Consider the following 26,210-nt stretch of genomic DNA (forward strand, 5'->3'; position numbering starts at 1 on the left):
TAATGTATGAGGCATAGGCCTACGCTGAGTTTCATTTGCGATGAGATGCGCTCTAGTGCAGTGCAAGTGAACGCGGCGCGCTGGTGCTTCCATGTCGGTTATCATTGTCTGCTATATTTGCTTTTTATTTATTAAAATACACGCAATTGGTTGATGAAACATTTATTAAAATTAAGACAAAATTAAGACAAAATTTGTACAAAACGAAATTCGTTTTTAAGAAAGGTTTTCTACAAAGCAAAATTTTATGAAGTGGTAAATATCATGTCTGACGATTTACAAAACTTCATTAAGTGGTAAAAACCATGTCTCCCGATATATTGCGCATCTTATGATCCTATCTAAAAAATGTTTGTAAAAAATATTTTAATGACACGGTTTTGGCGGTTATAGAGTTCTAATGACGGAGTTCAACTATAACCGCCGGTCTCACGGTTATATACGAACCGTCACACCCCTACATGAAATATGGTAATGCAGACAAGTTTCCATAGTAACATCATGATATGTGTACATGATATGTCTAAAAAGCCATAATGTTATGGTATTTGTATTAAATTAACTTCATGACATTTATAGTATTCTATCTTGGAGAAATACCATGATATAGTATTGCAGTATGTAAAACAGTATAACCATCAAATATGATCAGACCTGCAACAGCATGTTTATGTAGTGTGGTTGAATGTACAAGTGTGTGTGTGTGTGTGTGTTTGCAAGACACATATGTTTCCTAGGAGGGAGATTCGTCCTTGATGAGATTCATAATATTTCACAGCTAAAATGTTATGCTATTGATAATCAATACACACAGCAGCAGAGCTAAAGAACCTGGAGATAATTGTTGGAGATCAAGAGATCTCGACACCATTTGCTTTCCATCAAAGAAGGGATAAACAGACAGGTCTTAAAATAAAATTGAGACAGGCTTACAAGCCAGAAACCTCTAGACCCTGAAGAACTGGAGCATCTTCAATAAAGCACATCCTGAATTACTGAATTCTTACAATGCCCCTCTCCCTCTAAACATAAACAAATAAATAAATATTCCTGTCCCAGTCTTGCCTTACTTGAGTCAAGCCCCACTCACACACACTTCTCTTTTTTACGAGTCTCCCGAAAGCTTATCGTTTAAGGATCATAAATAGTGCTGCTGCCTCATGCTGTAAATAAATAGATCATGCAGTTTTCCCCTCTTCTACCAGCCACGAGGGAACACACATGCGCATACAAAAGAGCTAGAACATTTACACCTGGGGTCTGACCTGCATACACACTGATGTGTCACTATAATGTTAAGCATAAATGATGTGTGTGAGAGAGAAGAAAAACGAAGAGGGAGAGACAGTCAGGTAAGTGCTGACTGCGCAATTCAATTTCTCTGACCCCGTCTCCAATTTACTTGTTCTATTCATCTCAAACATTTGCATTCCTTTTCTATCTGTGTGGCTGCAGATAATTTAATTCCAGTCTTTTGCATTGAATCTATTTATCATGATAATGGGATTACATACTGTATATACTTCCTGTCAAAAAATTGAAATACTGATGTTTTGTTGAATTTAAAACAATAAAAAAAAAAGTTTATACATTTTTTCTTAAATACAAATTGTAAAGGTTTTTAAATAAAATCTCCATTTACTAAGAATTATTAATTTTATTATTATAGCAAAAACAGTAACACTGTGAAATATTTTTTAAAACAACTGTTTTCTATGTGAATACATTTTAAAAAGTAAAAAATTAGGTAACAAATTAATCCAGTCTTCAGTGTCATATGATCCTTCAGAAATTTTAATATGCTGATTTGGTGTAAAATTTTGTGTAATTTTAGATGCAGATATGATGAAATCAAGAGACAAAACAGGTTGTCTCCTTAAATTAAGTTAGGTACATAAATTTCCTAAATTCTTTCATTTAAAAGAATTCTAACTTGCTCAATTATGTAAGAATCTAGAGCACAGCAGATGTTAAGAGACCAATATCCTGAAACCCCGAAATTAGCACAAACTGATTTTATAGTTGACATTTGAAAATAGAGACTGATCACCAACTGTGTTTGCACTCAACTCAAGATTATTTTCATCACTATATGTGTGACTGTAGAAGCCTTTCTCTAAAAAAATCAATGACCATAGTTGAGGTCATTCATCTTTGAGTCAACTTTTGCTTTTACTTCAAGTACTCCTCTGATAGAAGTGTCAGCTGGGACCTCACGTCTCTCTGCTGAGAAAAAAATATTAATAAAGATAGTAAAGGGGTGCAGAATTAATCTGCCTGGCAACATAGTGCCACAGTGTCATCTAAAATCTGAGACAAGGCCTTCAATGGCTCACCGTGTGCATGTGTGTACATATTCATATTTTGCTCCCTCTCCATATGTTCAGATGGAGAAAGCAGTGACAGTGTCGACACTTTTTCAAAGACACATACTCAAGTGGTCAGAATCTTGTGGTGTGAATTTGGCTTAGGTTAAGGTAGTGTAATTTGTAATACCCACTCTGTGACAAGAATAGCTGACAAACATTTACTGGCAAAGGAGAGGAGAGTACCAAAAACTCAAGGTTTGTGTGTGTGTGTGCGTGTGTGTGTGTGTGTGTGTGTGTGTGTGTGCGCGCACGTGTGGATGTAGACCAAGCCTAAGACCATCTGTGAGTCTGAGAAGCCAATTTTCCACTCCTGGACCTTCACAACCGGCAAAGAGAGCGCTCTGCCAAGAAAAGAGAGATTTCAATTCCAAGAAAATCCCTTTCCTCTTTCAGTCTGCCATTCAGCCTCCATCTGCGCTGACAGGGACTGGTGTGTTTAGACAGCTCCCTGCCATCTTTTATCATCTGTCCCTTGTCTGCGTTTCAGTCCACAATCCACTGAGAACTGCCGATTAAGAAATTTAACACACAAACCACAATATAATGATTTGTAATAGTGCAATTACTGAACTCAGCCAGCCTTTATGTATATGTAAGCAAATCAGGATTGAAAATGAGACAAGGAGATCTAAAAGCATGCCATATGTTGGAAGTGTTGCTGGAAAATGTCGTTTATGGATTAAAGCACTGACATCCATGTAAAATAATTTTGATGGAACATAAGTTTTCATTTTATTTGTGGTCTTTTTGCCACATTTATTCAGACAACAGTGGAGAACAGGATTCGAACACAAGCACCACAGTTTAATGTGTCAGAGCACACAGAGAGATTTCTCTGCATAATTTAGAAGTACAACACTCTTCATCAAAGGGCAACAAAAAAAAATTCAAGCATGCTCTCAGAATTCAGAAACCATATGTGTGATAGGCATACACAGTAATATTATGGCTACTTTTAAATAATTCTTTAATACAAATTAATTTCAAAACATTTTCTACACATGCGCTTTGGATGACATACACTTTCACTTCAGTTTCTGCCTTTATTAATGCATATTTGCTTCTCAATTTTGTTGAAGGTTTAAATCCAATAGAATTTAGGATCCAAAAAAAAATGTAGAATCAAAATCTATGAATGAGGCATCTGGTCAGACTTCAAAAGTTTGCGGAAGTACTGATCACCAACAGTATTCACACTCAAGTCAAGTTTGTCTTCATCACTGCATGTGTGGTGAGTGACTGAAGAGACTTTTTCTCAAAAATCAATAACTATAGTCATGGTTATTCTTCTTTGACCACTCCAAATGATTCAGTAAGACATAAAAAAAATTATTAATGATTAATGAAGATTTACATCACAACATTGTTTTTATTTATCAATATGACTATAAAATAATAAACAAGAACTATTACCATTTAAATATTTCACTATAAAATAAAATAAAATTGCATTTAAGTAAACCAATTCAAAGATGATGACGATGAAGACAATAGTATTTTCCAGTAAAACTGTAAAATTACCTTTATTTATTTAGGTTTTTGTAATGCTTTTATTTTGTCAAAAAAAAATATTTTTGAGTGCCTAAGTCTTTTTGTTGAAGCTGTTGACAACAGCTAGTTTATACAGTATGTGCTTATTACAAGCTTGAGAAGATGGTTGGTGCTTGTTGCATTCCCCCATGTTTTTAAGTGACCCAAACTCACAGTAGAGATTAAATTTGCATGAAGAAGCATTAGCTGCAAACTGGCTGCTTCAAGACACTGAAAACAATGAATCATACACTGCTCGCATTTAAAGGAACTCAGTGCAGCAATTCTCATTAGCAATAGCCTCATGTACCAGACAAACTGCTGCCCACATGAGAACCAAAGCTCAATGTTGTGGAGCGCAATCCACTAAACATCAACTCAACAGATTTTTTGCCACTTTGTAAATGATGTGTGGAGAAAGGATAGGAAACTTATAATGCTAACTAATATTGAAGCTACATGTAATACTGCAAGCCAGATTCAAACCTCCATTGCCCACATGAGAACCAGAGGTTCACTTGTACAAGAATATGTACTAACCACAAATACAGTTCTGAGAAAACCAATGTCTTCCTTTGTGCAACAACAATCAAGGCTGAGTTTTTTTACTCCAAACTGACAAGGAAAATCCATAAATATATTTCATAAAGAAAGCCACAGAGTCTCAGATTGCACTGTGAAATACAATCTGTGCAATGCAAAGAAGGTCTATTGAGCAAATGTCTGCTGTATTGAACCACCTTTTGATGACTGTACAAATGCAGAGGGCTAAACACCCCAACATTCCTCCACAAAGGTCACCTTAAAGCCTGCTGAACTTATCAGAGAGAGAGAGAGAGAGAATTAATCTGACTCCAGAGGACGAAGTACATCCACTGCTGCAGTGAAAATAAAACCACTCAGGCAAATGATGTGCATGAGGTTAAAACTAACTGCTTTCAACTTCAAAGATGGAAGCTAAACTTTAGGAACCAATGCCTCAGCTAACCAAAATATAACCATGAAAGCAACAGTATGTCTGAACAGGAAGCACTGAAACTGGCAACTTGTGCCGAACAATACCGCATGCATTCGCAAGCGTTTTGTATGTAACGGTGCAGAGCAGAGCCCGCTGGGACAGATTAGTCATGAGCTGTCATGGAAGAAAACATGAACCATAATGGCTGCACATCTGTCCAGTGTTAGCGGCAGCCATACTGGATCAGCAGGAAACTAGTAGAGCAGGAGCTGTTAGTTTAAGTTATGATGAGATAACTCTTAAACATCATAGACTTTCAGCTTCTCCAAAAGTTTCCAGTGCCACAAAACTACAGTGCTTATGCATGCAGTGTGGCTGTAGCCTGTTCACAGAAAAAAAAAAAAACATGTGTCGGTATATTTGCTAATGTGAAATATCACTGTAATGGATATGGACGATATTGTTCTAAATACCATGAATAATTATATATTACAAATTATTCCGAATTTGGAATCCATTTTAAGAATACTATTCCAATTAACTGGTCAAAATAAACAACTGTATGCTGCTTGTAAACTGCAGAAAATGCAGCCCTTAAAGGGTTAGTTCACCCAATAATCAAAACTATGTCATTAATAACTCACCCTCATGTCGTTCCAAACCCGTGAGACCTCCGTTCATCTTCGGAACACAGTTTAAGATATTTTAGATTTAGTCCGAGAGCTAATAATTTTGATTATTTGGGTGAACTAACCCTTTAACCTGAAAACCCCATAAACAAATAATCTGCGCTACTTTCTAAAACATATTTAAATAATTTTAAATAGCCATTCAGATTTGTGTATTCCCTATGACTTTCATCACAGTGCCAAATACTTAAGTAGTAAGTTGGACTACAACATGCCCTAGATATTGTTTGAAAGTGTATTGATCCTTTATTGTTTATTCACACATGACATTAGGGCTTCATTAGTTAACACAAACTGCCAATGAAAAATGCTTTGTAGACTTTAAAACTTTTTTACATGCACGTTTTCAATGCACATGTTCTACAAACATATTTCATAATAATGTAATAATCCAGCAGTTCATTCTTTATATAGAACTTCCAAGGCTGAATTCTCTTCAATCCATAATTCATCTGCTATGACTTATTAATGTCTCTTTTCACAGACTGACACAGTGAGAAATCAACCAATCCTGAGGAGCTCAGAGGATGATAAGAGAACAGTCTGAAAGATTAGATTACTATTAACATATGGTTATAAGTACATGGACACCCAAACACTTCCATATGTTTGAAATTTAATTTCAAAACCAATGGCATTAATAAGAAGTTATTCTTTCCTTAACTGCTAGAGCTTCCATTTCTCTGTAAAGGCTTTCCACTATGTTGGTACATGACACAGAGTAAAGACAAGCACTGATATTGACTGATGGGCCTTGGCTTTCGGTCTGCATTCCAAATCATCCCAAGGTGTTCAGTGAGGTCCAGCTCTTGGCTTTGTATGGACTAGTCAAGGTTCTACTCCAGACTGAGTACACGATGGACCTCTCTGTACACAGGAGCATTGTCATACTGGAACAAAAAGTGGCTCCTTCCCAAACATTTTCCACAAGGTTGGAATCACAGAACTGACTTTTTACGTAATTTGAAAAGACTGATCTAGGGTTCAATCCCTGAACTGTAAAGTGTGGAAGTAAGCCTGCCATTGGCAGAATAAAACATCTCTTTCATAAACAAAAGTCAACAAATAAAACATCTTGTTCATGATCAGCTGAACATGAAATCAACTGAATATAACATTCAGTGTATGAAAGTGTTTCTTTAAGAATCAATTGTATGAATGATTCACTGACTCACTCATAACACACAAATGAACTGGGGTTTCCTGCAGCACACTGAAAAAAAAAATGATTGGAAGCCTGTTTACACCCCAGAGTGCATGTAATGAAAAGATAATTGAAACTTACTGAAAATTCTATAAATCAATGAACGAAGTTGCAATAATATTTTCTTCCCTATTGTAATAAATATGAGGGAAACAGCTTCTTAAAATAAAGAAAAAATAAAGGACAGGGAAAAAGTCTCTTCCAGGCAACTATTTTGATCAAGTCTCATCTACTTGAATGGGGAACTCCTGAAATCTCAAAAACTGCTTGATACACTCACATTTAAATAACAAACTTCAAATTAGCAACAAAATCCGAAAATAACTGTCCCATAAATGTTAACATTAAAATATGCTTAGCCTATATTTCAGGTAAGTCCAGCCAATGTGTAGTAACTAGTGCATACAGCTGCAGTGACACAAAGACTTTACTAATTGGCGTTTTATTCAGAAGAACGGGAGTTACTCCACCATATTATTCATTTCACTCTCTTACATTCATAGCGATACAAGTGCACCATCTTGGAATATGTAAAGTCTTTGAGTCTGAAGCAGAATAGTAGGCAAGCTTTAGAGCATTCAGTAGTATTTTGTTATAATAGCATCTTTAACGCACCACTCTTGCCTATTTGGCGTGCATCCCATCATCATTCAAACTGCCCAGTCAATCATCTTGTCACAGTTAACATCCTCCACATTTAATTTCATTTCATTTCCTACTATGTTGGAGAGAAATTAAGTAGCATTTTGATCTGCCAGTTGGGTATCTTTCAAGCCAAGAAGAACTCTCCTTATGTGTTAAAAGTTCATGAACACATGTATCTTCATTAAAGCTCACAATAGTTTTGCAGATGAAATGTGGAGAACACTAAACAAATATTTTTCCTCAAACCCCTTTATCTAAAACTCTACTTAACCTTAATTGCATATCCACCATGTCTGTCATTTTTCAACACCTGTTATTTGCGTTTGTAGTTCTAACCAAATCTTTGTCCAGCAAGCAAAGGGTTGTGGGTAATGCTGTTTTCACCATCAGAGTACACGTGTGCCTGGATCTTCACTTTACATTTTCATTGGAATATACTGTTGAACAACCATCCAGGTACCTCTGGGATACTCATTTCAACATACTATGATGAAATATGAATACTATTTAGGGTGGATAGTGGATGCAGAAAATAAGGATGATTTATACATTTTGTATAAATCATTTATAATTAAGCACTGCAATATTCTATTAAAATGTCAATTTTAATTTCATGGTGACTTGGCTAAATACCCACCATTAATGTGTAGAAAAAAAACACTTGTTTTTTAGCAGTACACAGCCTGTATACCAACACATGAGGAGAATCACTGGTGCTTAAACAAGGGGAAAAGCATAAAGGACAAAAAAAAATAACAAATGCAAGGACGTGCTGCACATCTCCATTCTTCTTGTTTCTCTGCTCTCTCTGTTCTATCTTTAGTGCTGGGTCATAGTCAGATGCTAATTAAAAATACAAACACAGGGCTCTGGAAACCTGGGCTTCTGTGGGTGTATCTGGTATGGAATGTAACCGTCTATTTTCTTTTCCTCATCTCCTGCTCGAATCAATCCACCTGAAATCTGTCCACAGAGACCCCGAATGTATGAATTCTTAGTAACAAATACCCTAGATTTTATACCTCTATTTATAACATCTAACTACACAAATATTTACCAAGAAATCCAAAGCTTTACAAACAGAAGATTGCCTCATGTCTTCATGAATCCATGGATTAAGATTAACGTTATACGAAAACAGAGTAAAGAAACACTTTTATGAAATTCGAAAATAGCTCAAATAAGACGTGCATGTAGCCTACTTGTGCTCCAAGCTCTGTTGTGATACATCTGTTTGCCTGCCATTGTGAACACGTGCGTTTACGATACATATGTAGCATAATTTATGTGTTGACCAAAACACTTTCGTTTCCTGTTAAGTAAATCAACTCAACCCACATCTCTATACTTCCTTTGCCAGAATAGCCGGTGTGACACCGGACAAAGCAGGAAATATTCATCGTGCATAAAACAACTGTAGTTCGTTCATCATGTATTGATTATTTCTATCAAAACTATCGGCACTCGCAGGCCAGTCTGAACCCCGTGCTTTCCTGCTGAATGAGTCCGCATTTTAAAGCGTTTATGGCTGATTCATTTCCCTTTTACCACATAACTGTCTGCGAACTTGTAGCTGGCTAGCTGCACGTATTTCTTAAGGGCTTCAGCTGTCAACCAAAATAACCCCACACGACCACCACAGCGCGTGAAATGAATGAGCTCTTACCTGGCGAGTAAATAGCTGCTATTATCGCTTATTTCAGATGTAAACTGTGCATTTAGTAGTTGAACAGAGCAGGGCTCTTTAAACTCTGATTATAATCGCGTGATTCACTTTTGGATGGAAAGGCGTGGAGTAAAGACTATCCCTCAAAAACTGTATCAATGCATTTGCTAGAATTTGTTCTCGAAATATGCAAAATAATTAAATAAAATATAGGCCTATATCTTAACTCTCGCTTTAAACCGTGGACTTTCACCTCACATAACTTGTTGTTAAGGGGGATCTACTTTATTTTGTATGGGTTTACTTATGATTGTATATTAATACAAAAGTCGCACTTTTAAAAAAAATTGCACGTGTTATCGTGCGACAAAACAGTTCATAAATATAATGTGGAAAATGAGCTCGCTCGGGGCTGTTCAATAATCATACACCAATAATGAATCTTCTTATCTTTACTACACTTTTAGGGGGTGAAAGACAGTGTCTCCATCTAGTGGATATCGCACAGATGGCTGTCCAGACGATTTCGTTTTAATATAATCTACGTAGCCTACAGCAATTTCAAAGATAAAAAAAAAAAGATTTTCTCACGACACATGCACAATGCATTCATATTGTAGATGCAAAAATCTAGATAATTATGGATGGCAGAGGGAGTATCATAATCCATCCATTTGAAATTGAAGTGAAGGCAAATGAGTAAAAATCATGATCTATCATTAATACATTACACGTTTCTAATATAGGTCACAAGATCTGACCTCAATACACAGTGAGCAAGATGCGCCAACTCATATTTCACTCATTGTGTGGCGCTTATTCTCTTTTTGACAAAGGCCCGAACAGTACAATATGTTACTTTTGTAATAATAACTAGTGTTTTCAGATATATTGATAATTATATATTGAAACTAGTCCTTTAACAAGTTGCTGTGCGTTATTTTTTATCTTTTCTTGTGAACTGGTCTGTCAGTGTGTGTGTGTTTTTTGTTTTTTTTAATTCAGCAAGGATGTATTCAATGAACTACTAGTTTAATTAGATATTAGTTTAATGAATCAAGTGATGGTAAATACATACATTTACAGAAACATTAAGTAGTTTTAGTAGTAACTGTTTTTAACATTGATAGTGATTAAATGTTTCTTGACCAGCAAATCAGTGTAGAATGATTTCTGAAGGATCATGCATTAGGCTTTGTCCAGTCTTTTGAATGGTGTAATGTTTTCCTCATGTTTTGACGGTAAGTTCAAATACTGCCTAAGGGGTGTAAATGCAGCAGTAGTCATCTACAGGGAGCTCACTGGATGATGCTGATAAAGTGCTTGGTGCTCAGAGCTCTCCTAATCCCAGTGCGGGTCCTGATGAAAACCTTGCTTCTGCCCTGCCCTGATAACTGGATGCTCTTGTGCTTGATCAAACCTGTTTGCTTTGCAGCAGAAACTTCCTTCAGGCTCTATCACACAGACTTTCACAGTCATTCTGCCAAGAGTTTATGTATGTGAAAGTGACGTGACATTCAGCTAAGTATGGTGACCCATACTCAGAATTTGGAGTTATGGAGGAGGTTATTCTGATTTTGCTATGACAGTCTGGCCCTTCTGAATCAGTAAGTATGCTTTGTTATTAGTTTAAGTATTTGCTACTGAATGCTCAAATGATGAGCTTTGCGCATCGCGCACGTGTGTGTGTGTTGGTGTGTGAAAGAGAGAGAGAGAAGGGCACACAGTGGATTCAGCTGTCTTAACCGTTTGTGGTTAGTATGCTGCAAACCCATGAACTTCATCACTGTGTCTGTCACGTGACTCTGTTCCCCTTTCGGACTTGAACTGATGGTAAAACTAAGACGATTATTAACTGTCTTTACATTTACTTTGAAAGATGAAGCTCGTGATTATGGAAAGAGGCATTACCTTTCTGACGATTGCGTGTGGTGTTCGGCCAATCACAATGCATTGGGTCAGCTTTACAATCAGAGCACACTGCGCTTGTCACATGTCAATGTATTTTATTACACCAAATACACCAAATAATGATCTTTAAATAAGCATCATATGACCCCTTGGTTTTTTGGTGCAGGGTCACATATATGTGTGTGAGCAGCAGCTGCTTGTTAAGTCTGATTTATATATAATATAATATAATATAATATAATATAATATAATATAATATAATATAATATAATATAATATAATATAATATTAAACTAAAATAGTTGTATAAATAAAGTCTAAAATTATTTGAATCCTTATGAGACAAGCAAACACATTAACAACCTGAAATGTCTTTCTTTGTTCTTTCTGTTTTTATAATTGCACAAAACAGGAAGACAGACAGGAAGTGGTAAAGCATTTCATCTATGTAATCAAGACTTAGTCGTGTTAGTCATGAAGGAGAAACGCTAAAAAAAAATTCTGTCTGTTACATACGTAGGATTATTTTAAACTAAAAGTGGAATTGGAAAAGCCGAAAGCAAGGTGTGAGGCTGTGGGAGATTTCCAATGTGGGGTCAGCAAGTTCAGAGGTTAGGTGACCTTACAGAGGAGCTTCTACCATGACAAGATCAGGTGCCTTCAAACTCAGCATCCTCTTCTTTATCACCTTCATCCTGTGTCTACCAGAGTTTTTTCCAAGTAAGTAAAAAGAGTGGAGTAAGATGGCTTGGGGTCTTTGGGAGAGCATGAGTGAGAGAAATGTGGCAGCAGTGTGGGTTTGTGAGAGCCCGTGCGTTTCAGAGCAACGATGCTTTTATGATTGACAGCATGAAACATCAGTGTGGTCCATGTCTTTTATAGATACATGATGAGGTATGTGCAATGTTACCATTTGTATGTCAAAGTTTAAATTAGGATAAAACAGTTGGCATTCACTCCGATGACTATATCAATGTGGTCTGGACATGGTATGTTAAGAGGTTAAAAACCACTAAGTGTGTGAGTGTGTGTGGCACAAATGCACACACAATCTATACTAATACATATTTGTTTTCAATGTTTTAGGTCTTTTAACATAGCTTTTGATACAAGCTATGTTAAGCTGATGTGTTGTTGTAACGTTGAGACAGGAAATGCCACTTTAACTTACCAAAATCAACAGAAAAGCACTCTGGTGTTTGAGAAAACGGGAAGAGCAACTTCCAGAAATATTTAAAAACTTCAAAACGTTTTCTTTTAGTGTTTGTGGAGCTTGTAGGTTATGTGTTGTGTTTAATACTGCTAGGCAAACAATTGATGTCAGATGATAGATGGGTCAATGATCTCATTGAAAAAATTATACAATGAAATGTAAAAATATTAACATACAATGACTTGAATACACCTCAACTATGACAAACCTGTTTTAAATTTTAGAAGATTACAATTAGAAAAAAGAAGGGTGATACAACTGTCCTGAATTCATATATTCTTTTTTAAATTAAAAAGTAAATGTAAGAAATTAAATTACTGAAAAATCAAATATAGCTAGTTACAGTATATGACTAATGTTTTTGAACTAATGGTTTTGATGTATTTTTTTTAATTATTATTATTATAACTGGAAAAAAAACTTTTGACACCAAAATTTAAGTATTGGTGTGATCAGAAACATTTTGTAAATATGCAGAGAATAAGAAGCAAAGAATATTAGTGAAAATAATACTTTTTACACCACATTGCATGAATAAAAATCATAACATGAATACAAGGTATGTTTGTTAAGAACTGTTAGGCACATGGGTTTAAAAATGGATTTCATTTTTTTTTTTTTTTTTTTTTTTTTTTTTTTTTCCTGTATTATAGTGTATTCTAAATGAAATGTCTTTTAACTTAAAATCTTAAAACCATTTCTTTGTTTTTTTTTTGGTTCTCAGAAACATCACAAATTGAGTTTCTCTGTGAGCCCTTTGACCCTTGCACACCTGAGAATGATGCACAGCTGTGTGCTCCATATGACCCTCCATGTGTGACAGAAATGATAAATGCCAGCAGTCAGCACACACACTCTGAAGGCTGGTATCTGTGTACGACTGAAATGGATCTGCAGCTTTTCCAGAACAATACCTCACAGTCAGGTGAGATAGATGTTCATTATGATTTCATGTTTGAATATTACTGCTGCATCTTCATCGTCTACAGTAATAACTGCGTGCATGTTTTACATTTCATAGAAGATCATGTGATGGTGCTACTGACGATGAAGGCAGGCAATCTCTCTGGATGGAACATTAGTGATTTTGTGTTTCTCAACAACACTGATCTATACACTGCTGGAGCCCAAAATGACCAGAGACTGTTTTATTGCTACCTCCCACCAGACAGCAGCAAATGTCCAGATCTGAACATATCCATGCAAGAAAAAAACACCAGCCCTCCAATACAAGACACCTCCATTTTAAATAACACTTCTTCTGCGAACCCAACTGCCTTTTCACTCAAAACAACTACAGCGTCTTTCCAAGCAACAGCTAATACAGATGAGCTGAGGTGTCAACCAACCAGCAGCAGTTTCCTCTTTTACTACCAGGAGAACAATGAAACAGCCAGATCTGCCGCATTACCAGTGACCCAAACGAGAAAAGGTGAGAAACTGTCAGAAAAATGTCATCTGCAACAATGCCATGCTACACACAAAACCTTGATCATTTAAAATAAAATTATATTCCTCTTGTCAGTCCATCTAAATGCATTACTATTAGGATTATCTTTCATTTGTATCCTAATGATTTTTGGCATTAAAGAAAAATCGACTAATTTGACATATACAATGTATTGTTGACTATCGCTACAAATATACCTGTGCTACTTATGACTACTTATGGTTTTGTGGTCAAGGGTAACAAATAAAAACTGATAATAAGAACTGATTCAAGGACAAACAGAGTTTAATGTGAATAATAATAATACAATACATTTGAATAAATAATTTGGAAAATATTTCAGCTATTACAAAATATTTTTACAGTATGTATCAAATATGTATATATATATATATATATATATCTATATATATATATATATATATATATATATATATATATATATATCTATATATATATATATATATATATATATATATATATATATATATATATATAAATATATATATATAAATAAATATTTTTGCCCAACACATACTTCTACACTATGATTCATTCTCACCCAAGTCTCTCCACATCCCTCACAAATTCCTTCTGAAGGAGAGCTGAGACTGTCTTTTATCCTGTCTATTGATTCAGGCATGGACGGAGACAGCAGGACTTCATAATTCAACCTAACGTTTGATAAATATATTATGGCAAAACATCAAGCCAATCTACTCAGTGTTTGACGTATCCAAAACCACAAATCCTTTCAGACAGCACACTTCCAGACTCATACAAGGTTATCTGAGTTAATGTACGTGTGAAATCAGCTAGGCAAGACAAGGGGATAGTGTAACCCTGGTGTGCATGGTGTTTAAGTATTGTAAACATGCTGTATTGTTTCTTCATGTTTCACTCATGTCATGCTGCACTCTCTTAAGTTTTCTGTTGCTATTGTACTCCACTTTTCTTGTTGTTAGACGGCCGGTGGTGTGTGATTACTTCGGTGTGGTTGGCTCTGGTACTGACTGTGATTGTTGTAACCCTATTGAGTGTGGGCAACCTGATCTTTAAGAGCAGGAAACGTGAGTATCACTTCTACAAAACAAATCTAGTCAGGCCCAACAGACATTTTCAACTTGGAATCCGTAATTATAGTATAACTGAGAATGCTGCGTGGATCTCGTTCTGGTCTTCTCACATTAGGACAGTCCCGTTCGGTTGCATCTCTGCGTGTTTCAGCCCGTGGACGTCAGCTCAAAGAGCTCAGTAAACAAAAAGAAAACTGTGAGTGACTCTGACAAGTTTAGAGCTGCAAAGTTTTTCTATAATTGTTCTCTATAATCAGTTCTCTCATTTTTAATTTCAGTAATGAGGGATGTCCCTGCTGTGTCCATAGCAATGTGCAGTTTAAGTGGTAAGCAAGTGTCCTTGTTAAAGCAATCCGAATTCATTTGTGTAAATAAATAAATCACAAAAAAGAAACATATCAGGTACAATGGTACCATGGCACTGAGTGATTACCACATTCATAATAATATAAATATGATATTTAAATGGTCCTCCAATGATCTTCAAACAGTTAGCCAAGTCAAGTTACTTTTATCTAGCGCTTTACACACAGATTATTTCAAAGCAGCCATGACATACCATGGTATTACTGTGGAGCATGACCAAAAACCATGGTAATACCATGTTCAAAAATATTTTTACAAGGCACTATATAAGTAGAGAATCTAATAACAAGGGCTGGTGGGTCATATTTTCAGATTGTCATATAGTTATTAAAGATTGATAGATTTCGGTCTCCTACATCTCGACAGATGGTGATGTATTCTCTGAGAAATCTTCAATGGGGAACAGAACAGAAGGTAAACAAACAACCTGTTCTATCATACTGCACTCTTTTTACCCAGAAGAAATCTGTGCTTTATCAGAATACAACCCTTACATCTTTACCTGGCACTGAGGTTACTCGAATAGAAATTCTCCAGGCCACTAACACTCTCTATATACTTTTTCCAGAAAACCTTCTGAAGGTAGCTGACCTCACATACAAGAGAAGTAAGTTTTATACAGTGTGACAGAGTACAATAATTAAAAGTGAAGTGTCTGTAATGGTGGCAGGTTACTGAAAAGCAACTCAGCCTGAAACTATTTCGGGTGCCAGGCAAACAGATTAGGTCTTGGAGTAATTTAATGATGACACTCATGATGAAAATTCTGTCATCATTTACTCACCTCATGCTGTTCCAACCAGTTTGACTTCCTTCTGGGGGATATAAATACAGAAGTTTTTGCAAATGTTCATGCCACTTCATTTCCATATAATGAAATAAAGTGGATGGGGTTCAGAGAATGGCAAGCTTCAAAAGAGACATAAAAGCACATATAGTATGCGAGCTATATGATGCTTCATGCTTTGTGTGCCATTTTATGGGCTGTGGTCACCGTTCACTTTTATTAAATGGAATAGCAGACATTCTGCAATGAATAATAATTTTTTGCTCCCTGGAAGAAGTTTTCACTTTTAGTTTAACTATCACACACACCCACTATCACATACCATCAAAAACAGTGTGTGTGTGTACTGTGTAGGTAGTTGCATCCAGTATATACTTGATGAGATTGTACTGGTTTCCTCTACAGCATATTTGTATATTCCCTCAGGCCTTTATTTATGGTATGTGTTTGAATTTTTTTATTTGTATCTGATGTTTTAGGTTTGTCGCCAATCCATGAGATCACAGGTATGAATTGGACACAACACATTTACATATTCTTTCAATAAACAAATCAAAATAAAACTCAATAGGGCCTAGTTTCAGATGACTAGCATTGAATAAATATATTCCAGTGATCTTACAGGTTAACTTCAAATTTAGATAAATGGATTGTGTGATGTCACTTTCTGTTTTTTCTGATTACACTATATATATATATGACTTGAAATATTTTGACTAAAATTGACTTTTTTCCAGAGACCTCACTATATGAAGAAGAGCAAAATGAAGATGAGAAAGGTAAACACATTTACATAATGAAAATTGTAAAAAAAAATATTAGTATAGTTTTTCTCTTTATAATAGAAATCACTTATTATTTTGGATTAAAAATGCTACAAAAGTCAAACCTCCCAAACATTCCATGTGTTTAGAATATTAAACATAGCATTTGTATGCTTTAAATTCAGTGTAAGTGGAGACTTTACAAAGCAAACTAATACTTCAAAATGATGTCCACTCTGATTTCCTCGTTCATCAGCTGATGAAACACTTTCTGATGTTTGATGATGGTACACTCTTAGTATTTTGATGTCACTACTAGTTCTTTTCCAGTATAGCCTGAAACAGTCTTTGAATCTTGCATAATGTCTCATCCAGTCACATTGATGATGATCAGTAGATCTTTGATGCCAGTATGTTGCTCCAGGCAGAATAAATTACTCTACGGATGGCCTCCTGGCAGTCTGATGTTACCATGGTTATAGAATTCTACAATATTTGTGCTGTTTATATATATATATATATATATAACAATATATTTCTTTTTTCATAGAGTTAAAAAAAGCACAAAAATCACAGGACCACTGTAAACCACCAAGTAAGTGACAATGTTTCCAGTCTAATTAATGAGCTAATCAGTTCTGAAGCATTCATTTGAAGTTCTCCATTCTCTTTTTTCCATTTCTAGCTTACCTGCATCATCGAAGCAACTATTCATGTTCTGCTCATGAAGAAGAAAGAGAGGCACTTCCATAAACAGAAAATCGATTTGTTTACAACACGACAGAGGCCAGATAACTTTGTCATGCTTTCTCCATAGATAAACATCAGGTTAAAGTGTCTGCACAAGACGTTAGACAAGTATAATGTTTTACAACCCCATCGTCTGGACCAACCATAGTGACAAGCAATATACACTGCTCCAGAAAATTATCAATGGATCAGTCAGGAATTATAAGGAGAGAGCAGTTGCCTGAAAAAGCATTCTCCAGTGCACCTGTTGACACTTTCATTTGCACCAAAGCATGTGAAACTGATTCATAATCACTTATGCTTCCCATAATCACTTATTCTGGAAAGATACCTCAGGTTTAAACATTTTGCACAAACCAAACTATATATAAATTAATCTTCTGTGCACTTATTTTCCAGCTTTCATTTTATGCTCTGCCCAGCATTTTTGACAGGCAGAGACTAAGAGTGCCTCTCTCAGTTATCTTAACTACAGGAATATGCATCACAATATAGTGTTGTGTCACACACAGTCTCAACAAAATATGTTTGCCCAATGCTGAAAAAATTATTAAAGGGAAGATTTCTGACTAGGCTGAAAACATAAACCATAGTGCATGGTTCTCCAACATCCATTTAGCAAGCAGCATGGCAACACTAATGTGATTTCATAATTATACAACCCCAGTCTTAAACTCTTGTGGCTATTAAAGTAATACTCATGTTTCCATAATGCACTTTTCATCTTCACATCAAGTTAAAATGTACAGAGATTTGTAACTGGTACTGAGAACAGATGCTAAAATAAAAACACACAGTACTGAGAATTTCAGTCTTTAGTTTCCTATTACTTACATTACAGATTATGTTCTCGGTTCATTTTATTCCATACAAAAACTGGTAATAGTGTATGGGTGATGGATTAATTTAAGTGAATGGCAGTGGCAGACCTCCAAATCTTCTCAGACAATACAACACATGATTAATAATCTTAATTATATTGTAAAGTAACTTTAAAAAAAGAAAACATGATACATAAGCAGCTTCCTAAATAAGTTAGGAGTTTCAGTCTTATTTTCCTAATTATCTTCTTGTAAGAGTCTATATATAGACTAGAATTGCACTTTTTGGTGTAAGCTCTCGTATTGAAGCAACATATCTAAATACAAAACACAGTTAAAGACAGAAACGCACACAAACGGAATGCAGGCACTACTCTGTGGATGCTGCCTCTGGGGCTGGCTTAGCCGCAGGTCTGTTGGTCTGGATATGTGAGACCTGGAGAACAGGCAACAGCAGCTGGAATGCATTGTGAATGTAGGTAGTGCTATTACACCCCTGAGGAAACAAGACACACAGTGTAGTGATAAAGGGTCATCATGATCAAAACTACAGTCATTATAATTATCATCATCAAGTCCCCTGCTGCAGTCTCATAATTTGTTAATGCTGCATTATGAAAAGAATATCATATTCAGTTTTACCTCCAGCATCACACTGTCCACTAGAGGATTTACTACTTCTGCTTTTCTCTGACTCTATAGGGTCAAAAAATAGAGAGACAAAAAACAGAAGCATGTTAATTCTAAAATTCTGCACAAAAATTGTATACTTTTTACTTAAAGCAACAGTATACACATTTTTAATATTATAGTATAACAGTATATATATATATTTTGGGACAATCACAAAATAATTTCAATTAACAAATCAGATTTTTTATAGTTTTAGTTACATGATAACAACTTGTGCAACAGCATTTGAAACTGATTTTCATAATTCATATACTTTCATGATTTGATGTATTTCATAGTGAAACATCTGATCCCAGATGCCTTCTAGTTTTTTTTTTTTTTTTTTTTTTTTTTTTTTTATACAATGGATGTCAATGGGGACCAGCAACCATCCACATTATTCAAAATATATTATTTTATGTTTAATAAAAAAAAAAGTGAATGATCTTATCAAGTAAATGATGAGACTACTTTCATTTTTGGGTAATGTGATATGGTTGCAATAGGTGCTAGCTAATTTGTGCTGCTCTTGGTCATTATGGAAATAAACTGGCTTTTATTTTTCATGATAGTGGCCTTACACTAATTTGCCCCATTGTAAATTTGGTCCTAGATACAACAAAACATTTAACAAAAATGTTCCCAAACCACAAGAGGGCAGTATTGATCTGTCCTGACAAATGAAGATTCTAACGATTCTAAAGATTCACGTAAACTATTGTCAAATGTCATACTTAAAATTTCTGTCATGATTTTGTTTTGACAAACTTTTTGTATGTTCTGTAATTTTCATTGTGTTATGGCACATTTTCCACAACAACAAAAAAAAAAGTATAAGAAATATCAATCATGAATTGACTTGTTTAAAAGGGCCATATGATGCGATTTCAATTTTTCCTTTCTCTTTGGAGTGTTACAAGCTTTTGGTGCATAAAGAAGATCTGTAAAGTTGCAAAGACTAAAGTCTCAAATTGAAAGAGATATTCTTTATCCAAGTTAAGTCTCATGCCCCCCTAAAACGGCTCATTCAAACACGACCCCACATGTCTAAGTCACTATGTGGAAATATTTGTGTAATGCTGCCCAAATGTTCAAGCAAAGAAAGAAGGCATGGTTTCAGTAACTGCAGTTAGTGTTGAAGCAGCCATGTCAGGGAGATGTAATGTGTATCTAGGCGAAAGCAAAAGCACTTTATTTGGCCTTCCGATGGTACCTAGGAGAGGAGGTTATTCTGACTTTGCAACGACAATATGGTGCTCCTGTATCATGTACTGTAAGTATGTTTTGTTATTGTTTTCAGTATTTCCTATTGAATGTTGAAATGCGAAGTTTTGCGCATTGTGTGTGTGTGTGTGAGAGAGAGAGAGAGAGAGAGAGACGGTCACACAGTGGAGTCAGCTGTCTTAACCGTCTGTGGCTTGTGTACTGCGAACACACAAGCTTCATCACTGTGTCTGTCATGTGACTCTGTTCCTCTTATCAGCTTGAACTGATGGAAAGACTAAAAAAAGTCATTACATTTACTTTATTTACTATGGACAATTAGAGCAGACTGCTCTTGTCAGAAGGAGGGACTTAGTAGAAAACAATGCATTTGAGAGAGACCGGGCATAGAGAACCTTTAACATAACATTAATGCATGTCAGCATATTATGTTACACCAAATACACAAAAAAAATTATCTTTAAAAAGCATCATATGACCCCTTTAATGAAATGTGACAGGTGGTTGGAGGGAAAAAAAATAAAAATGCTTTTGTGATATTATCTGAAAGAGTAAAGTAATTACAGAGGCTGAGCTATTAGTTATTACATTTTGATAAAAGACATAGACAAATGTTTGTTTTCTTCACAATAACTTTAACTGATCCATCATTCAGAATAAGACTATGAACTTGCATTAAGAAATGAAAAGGGAGCAGTTATGTCATCAATAATGTTTTCAGAATGAACTGATCTCAGGTCAGTCAGACTCACCCCTGCAGCCAGTAATGTGTCTGAAAACTTTCGGGCCAGGCATCTGACCTCCTTACACATGGCACTGGTTAACCTGAGCATAGACAACAGTCACTAAACAGCTAAAAAAAGATTGGTCTACTAAGATCTTATGGAAATGGCCAAGGAACTCACCTGACCAGTATACTGGCCTGTTGGCTGGCTGGCTTCTCCAGCTCTTGTCCGTGTAAAATCAACTCAGCCACTTTGTGTAGCTGTTCTATACTACGAGCGGTTACCTCAGCAAGACTGCCCACTGATGACAGATATACTTTCTATACACACAAAAAGACATTATACACAGAATATTAGAATGATTTCTGAAGGATCATATGAAACTGAAGACTGGATAGATGGCTGCTGATAATTCAGCCTTTCCATCACATCACATTAAATATTAATTAAAATAGGACAGAATAGAATAGAATTAAAACAGTTATTTAAGATTGATTAATATATAGATTTTTTTTACAATATTACTGTTTTTACTTTATTTTTAATCTAATAAATGCAGCCGTTATAAGCATTAGATTCTTAAAAAAATATTTATATTAATATATATATGAATTCATAATTCATATAATTCATAAAGAAAGAAATTAATACATTTATCCTTTTAAAAATATGTTTCAATTAAATGCTTTTCAAAATTCTACACACACACACACACATATATATATATATGAATTTTTGTATTTTATATAGTTAAGATAACACACTGAAGACATTTCTCACCTCAACAGCATCTGAGTTTCCATCCTTTGCACTGTTTTCCTTATTATCTCCCTCTTCTCCCTTCTCTTTCTTTTCTTCTTCTTTCTTTTCCCCCTTTTCTGGAGCGGGGCAAGTGGTGGAGCTCTCTTCTTTTAATTCCTCTGTTACATTCTCGACATCTTCCCGAGATTGCTCCACTTCTCGCACCCAATCATGAGCTTTTATACGGGCCTACAGGGCACAATGTATAATTAGTGTTTATGCTTGTGAATAACATGTGTGTGTATGTGTGTGTGTGTGTGTGTGTGTGCTGGAGAGTGTAGCTATGAATTTATTTTACATGTGGATTTGCAATGTGTGTGTGTGTGTGTGTGTGTGTCTGTACTTTGTTCAGTTTGTCTGGAGTTGCAGCAACATGGAGCTCAAAGAGCAGCTCAGTGAGAACACTGACAAACTCCTCTCCATCAGCAGCTGAAACACACAGATCACGTAAATTTAATACCCAAGGGCAAAAATGTGGAGGACTGAAATATTTATAGTGCTCTGAATGAGTCAACTGTCATATAAAATCAAAGTTTGTTCACTGAGATCTGCTAATATTAGGTTTTCCAATACTTGGTAATTTCAACCAGAATTACAGACTATAAAATCATTTCACAGCCAAAATAATTATTCATTTTAACACAAAATCTATGATTGGATTGTAAAAATAAAGGTGTGAATGTGACGTTTTCCCTTGATTAATCTACATTAATGCATAAATTGTAATAGAGATTTCTCAAGCACAGTATCTTGATTGTGGTCCGGATTTGGTTGTGATCTGGATTTGTCTACATATGTTTTGGCATTTGAAGACTCACAGAGAGGAGTGGAACACTGAATTTGTGAATAAAGTTCACCGTTTTCCCCTGAGGCAGCATCAGGTTCCTCCTCGTCATGAGTGATGAAGATCTCTTTAATTGCTATCAGCTCCTTCTTCATAACTTCCAAATCCTCCTCCTCCAAAGTGGACAAGAATTCCTGCACCTGAAATGAGGAGAGTTACACGATGAAAAGAAGAAAAGGAATTTAAACTGTAAAATGTAATGTATTCCTGTGATGACAAAGCTGAATTTTCTGCAGCCACTACTCTAGTCTTCAGCGTCACGTGATCCTTCAGAAATCATTCTAATATCATGATTTGGTGTTCAAGAAACATTTCCTATCACCACCATCAATGTTGAAAACAGCTCCTCTTAAACTGAAGAAACTGAAGTTGCTGCCCAAAAGAAAAGATCATTTATTTTGAACCGAATTTGTTTTAACAAATTAGTCTCTGTTGTCACTTCTGATGAATTTCCTTGCTGAAAACAAAAATGCCTGACCACAGACTAATGTTTGTTTATGCTAGTTTCATGTCAATAGTATCACTCAGTACTGTTTTTCTTCACATATTTAAATTCATATTAATATTTCATGTGCATTTGTTTATTTATTTGATAAGTAGCGGTGTAATAATTGGATAACTGTACAGGCAGTCGATCATTAGTACAAAATAAAGCTGTAAAATGTAATATGGGTAAATGCAAATGGTGTGTTACTAACCCTCCCTTCACTCTCATTGGAGAGTATCTCCAGTGCCTCGAGATGAGGCAAGCCTTGGTAATCATCAAACAAGATCCCGTAGTGAGCGGTTGGTTCTGTGACCATTTGACTGCTCAGTCTCTCTCTCTCCTTTTCCTTCGCTTCTTTTAACATCTGCAGACATAAGCACATACACAAACATACACTGAAAATATGGCAGAATTTTAGTATCTTCTAGAATCCGATGTAAGACAGTTGTAGGCACTCTGCTGGGTAACAACACCCAATAATCATGGTCAATATTATTATTTGAGCTTTTGTTGACCATCGTACCTGGGACAGAGAGACAGTTCTCTCCATCAGTATTTTGGTCTTTTTAAAACCTGGGTCACTCTCTGCCAAAACATTCATGGTCTTCTTTCCAATGAACTCCAGAGCATCAAGACCTCCTGTTATCACTGACTTTCCCTGATAAGCAAGAGGGGGATATTTCATTAGCTTCTACAATGAAGAGACAAGAAACATTCATTCACCTTACATATTAGGTCATTCAATCACAAACGGTCAGCCGAGACATTACTATCTCAAATGCCTCTCCAGATTCATCTGGTGTAGCGTCTGATTTTGTTGCATGTCAGTGATCATGGTAAATCCCGCTAAGGTTAATGATGTGTGTTATACACGTGCAGACCCACAGTGTTTTGTACCGCGCTGCTGATGGTTGACAGGACTCCTCTGTGCACCTCCTCTGATTGGACGTGTTCTGCCGTCTCTGCACCACAATGCTCATGAGCCTCTTCTGCCTCCTCACATGATGAGCTCTGACGGATTCGTAATGCCACACCTGCTTTCTCTTTTACGGAGCTTAACCCTTGACCTAGACACAATCGAAAGATAGAAAAACACTCAACTGTAGATAGATAGATAGATACTCTCTCTGTGACAGTTAACTGTGTTAGGATCTACTGTAAGGTTTACTATGGTGACTTACCCACAGTGGATGTAGCAGTGGTCAGAAGTGACTTCCCCCAGGAGCCCCAACTACTCCAGCCTTTAGATTTAGACTCATCCAGGGGCTAATAACATCCACACAGCCAAAGAACAAAATACACACAAAAAATAAAAAATGTTATGGATTTTGTTACATAGCACAAACACAAATCAACCCTATCAAAAGTACCTCTGTTCCCTGTGCTTCTTCTTGTGTAACATCTGGATCCAAGCTGACCGAATCCACACATTCAGTCACCTGACCCTCAGGTTTTTCTTCTGATGGGTGGTCCTGCGTCTCTTTATCACCTGCTGTTGTAATGTTCTCTTCTGCAGCTGCATTGGTTACGTCAGGGGTCGATGTGTCTAGTGAGAGCTGTGATATAGAGAGGACTTCATCTGTGCTGGCTGCAGCTATGGTGACAGTTTCATCAGAGGCAGTCAGCTGGAGGGAAGGGGGAGGTTTTGTAATGAGGTCTTCCACGGTCTCATCTTGCGACATGGTGCTCTGATAAAAAAATAGATTAGCAAAGACAGTGTAATGAGAGGCAATGCAAACAGCTGGCCATGAGTGGCTGTGATTGACAACAAACTAACTTCTGACTAGACAGCTGAGCTCCGACTAAGGTTTGCAAAATAACCAAGCAGTGATAAGGAAAATAGTGAAAACAACATAATGTTGCTCTTGTCAAATCTAAAGTCACATAAAAATGTGTTGCTCAGAGACCCATTTATCAAAAAATCTGATATAAATTGGCTTGTTGTAGAGCATACAGAATAATTGGATATTATTTAGGTGAGTAAATGCTAATGTGTTGCTAATACAATTTCAATAATAATTTATATTATTTACGTTTTAGTGGATTAATTTTTCAATCCATTGCTTCCAAAATACACCAGGAATTACATTAGGATTTATTTGGGATATTTTGATTTCTGGCATTTCAATAAGAAAGATTTGCCGTCATTGTTGGTCCAAAAAATTATAGCTCCAGACATAATGTGAAACACAATTTTTGTTTTATGGTTAGTTTTAGATTTGGGTTTAGCAACTATTCAACATCTCTGTAGCAAAACCCACGACGCCTGTGAAATGTATATTATTCATATATTTTATTAATACATATTTTGAATATAGTATTAATTAACACAGTGAATCTGTATTGTATGTGTGTGTGAACAGAAAAGCTTTCAGACAAATTACACAGCACCAGCGCTGTCCCTGAATGGTGCCAAGCGCCTTTGTTTCATGGAGACCGCCATCTAGCGGTTATTTTAGAAACCTACAGCCACATTCAAACTTTAGTTTGTGAATAGACGTTCAGTAAATGAATACACAAATACAGAAACTGTATATAAATCAGATTATAAACCGTATAGTTTCTATACAATAAGACGCCTGCGGTTTTATGACGCCTTAAAGAATGCATTTATTACGAAACTAAAATCAAACGCCTATGTTTGCTTACAAACCGCTTATTCGTTTCCCCGTTATATTTGTCTTTTTTATTGTAACTTATTTATTTGAAGATTGTTAAAGTGTTTTAAATATACTCTGAGAGCACTTCAGAAGCGACAGTGCAAACGAATTGAACCAAAATAACTAACGTTAGCTGCAAAAGAATAACAACAAACGCGAAAATGAAAGTTACTTTATAAATACAAGCACAACGCTGAAATGCAAAATACACATAGGCAATATAACAGGAGTGTCATTTCTTGTGAAATAAAGTTAATTCATAGGCTCATCCCTTCTTACCAGTTCTGCTGACAGTCGCGCTCGTGCAACCTTTCCGCTCGCGCTCGAGCCACGTCGGCAGCAGGGTCGCGTGGTGTTGTCGATGGTGACGTCACTTGAACTTTTGGCACTTTGTTTGTAAACAGGGAAATAAATAGGTGAACAAATGCCAGTCACACCTCGCGTATAAATTCGAGTCAATTCTACACTCAGCTGTAACTGTGGTAGTAACTCAGACAGTGTGAGGTATTAATAGGTTCGGTCTCGGCTTTTAAGGTGGCGTTGCGTTTCAAAGTGGGTTTGCAAGTGAGAAAACTGGAAGTAATGAGATAACGGAGCA

The 26,210-nt window shown here is 35.9% G+C and overlaps 3 protein-coding genes across 4 annotated transcripts in view; 1 reads left to right on the forward strand and 2 right to left on the reverse strand.

The window, feature by feature from the left end:
• LOC127948818 (kelch-like protein 5) overlaps positions 1–9,307 on the reverse strand; it is a 91,967-nt gene extending 82,660 nt beyond the window's left edge. Inside the window, exon 1 of the mRNA XM_052545579.1 lies at positions 9,062–9,307. The gene's annotated coding sequence lies outside the window, so the exon portion shown is untranslated. The remainder of the gene's footprint in view (positions 1–9,061) is intronic.
• Positions 9,308–11,400: 2,093 nt separating this feature from the next.
• On the forward strand, positions 11,401–18,184 carry LOC127948822 (uncharacterized). Its single transcript, XM_052545586.1, has 12 exons — positions 11,401–11,692; positions 12,910–13,110; positions 13,207–13,617; positions 14,601–14,705; positions 14,827–14,907; positions 14,990–15,037; positions 15,444–15,491; positions 15,646–15,684; positions 16,344–16,370; positions 16,602–16,643; positions 17,179–17,223; positions 17,314–18,184. The coding sequence occupies exons 1-12, from the start codon at positions 11,614–11,616 to the stop codon at positions 17,379–17,381; spliced, it is 1,194 nt and encodes a 397-aa protein (XP_052401546.1). The 5' UTR covers positions 11,401–11,613; the 3' UTR covers positions 17,382–18,184.
• Positions 18,179–26,052, reverse strand: LOC127948820 (protein NOXP20). 2 transcript variants are annotated; one of them, XM_052545584.1, is made up of 13 exons: positions 25,892–26,052; positions 24,323–24,640; positions 24,134–24,218; positions 23,838–24,019; positions 23,476–23,610; positions 23,164–23,316; positions 22,479–22,605; positions 21,965–22,050; positions 21,601–21,810; positions 21,001–21,140; positions 20,848–20,920; positions 18,842–18,895; positions 18,179–18,695 (listed from the first exon to the last, which is right to left on the reverse strand). In XM_052545584.1, exons 2-13 carry the CDS (start codon positions 24,632–24,634, stop codon positions 18,570–18,572), a joined length of 1,683 nt encoding a protein of 560 aa, XP_052401544.1. In that variant the 5' UTR covers positions 24,635–24,640; positions 25,892–26,052; the 3' UTR covers positions 18,179–18,569. The 2 variants fall into 2 exon arrangements, with proteins under 2 accessions (XP_052401544.1, XP_052401543.1); XM_052545583.1 differs by having other exon boundaries at positions 22,440–22,605.
• Between the last annotated feature and the right edge of the window lie 158 nt (positions 26,053–26,210).

Source organism: Carassius gibelio, chromosome B1 (genome assembly GCF_023724105.1).
Source record: "Carassius gibelio isolate Cgi1373 ecotype wild population from Czech Republic chromosome B1, carGib1.2-hapl.c, whole genome shotgun sequence".
Lineage (NCBI taxonomy): Eukaryota > Metazoa > Chordata > Actinopteri > Cypriniformes > Cyprinidae > Carassius > Carassius gibelio.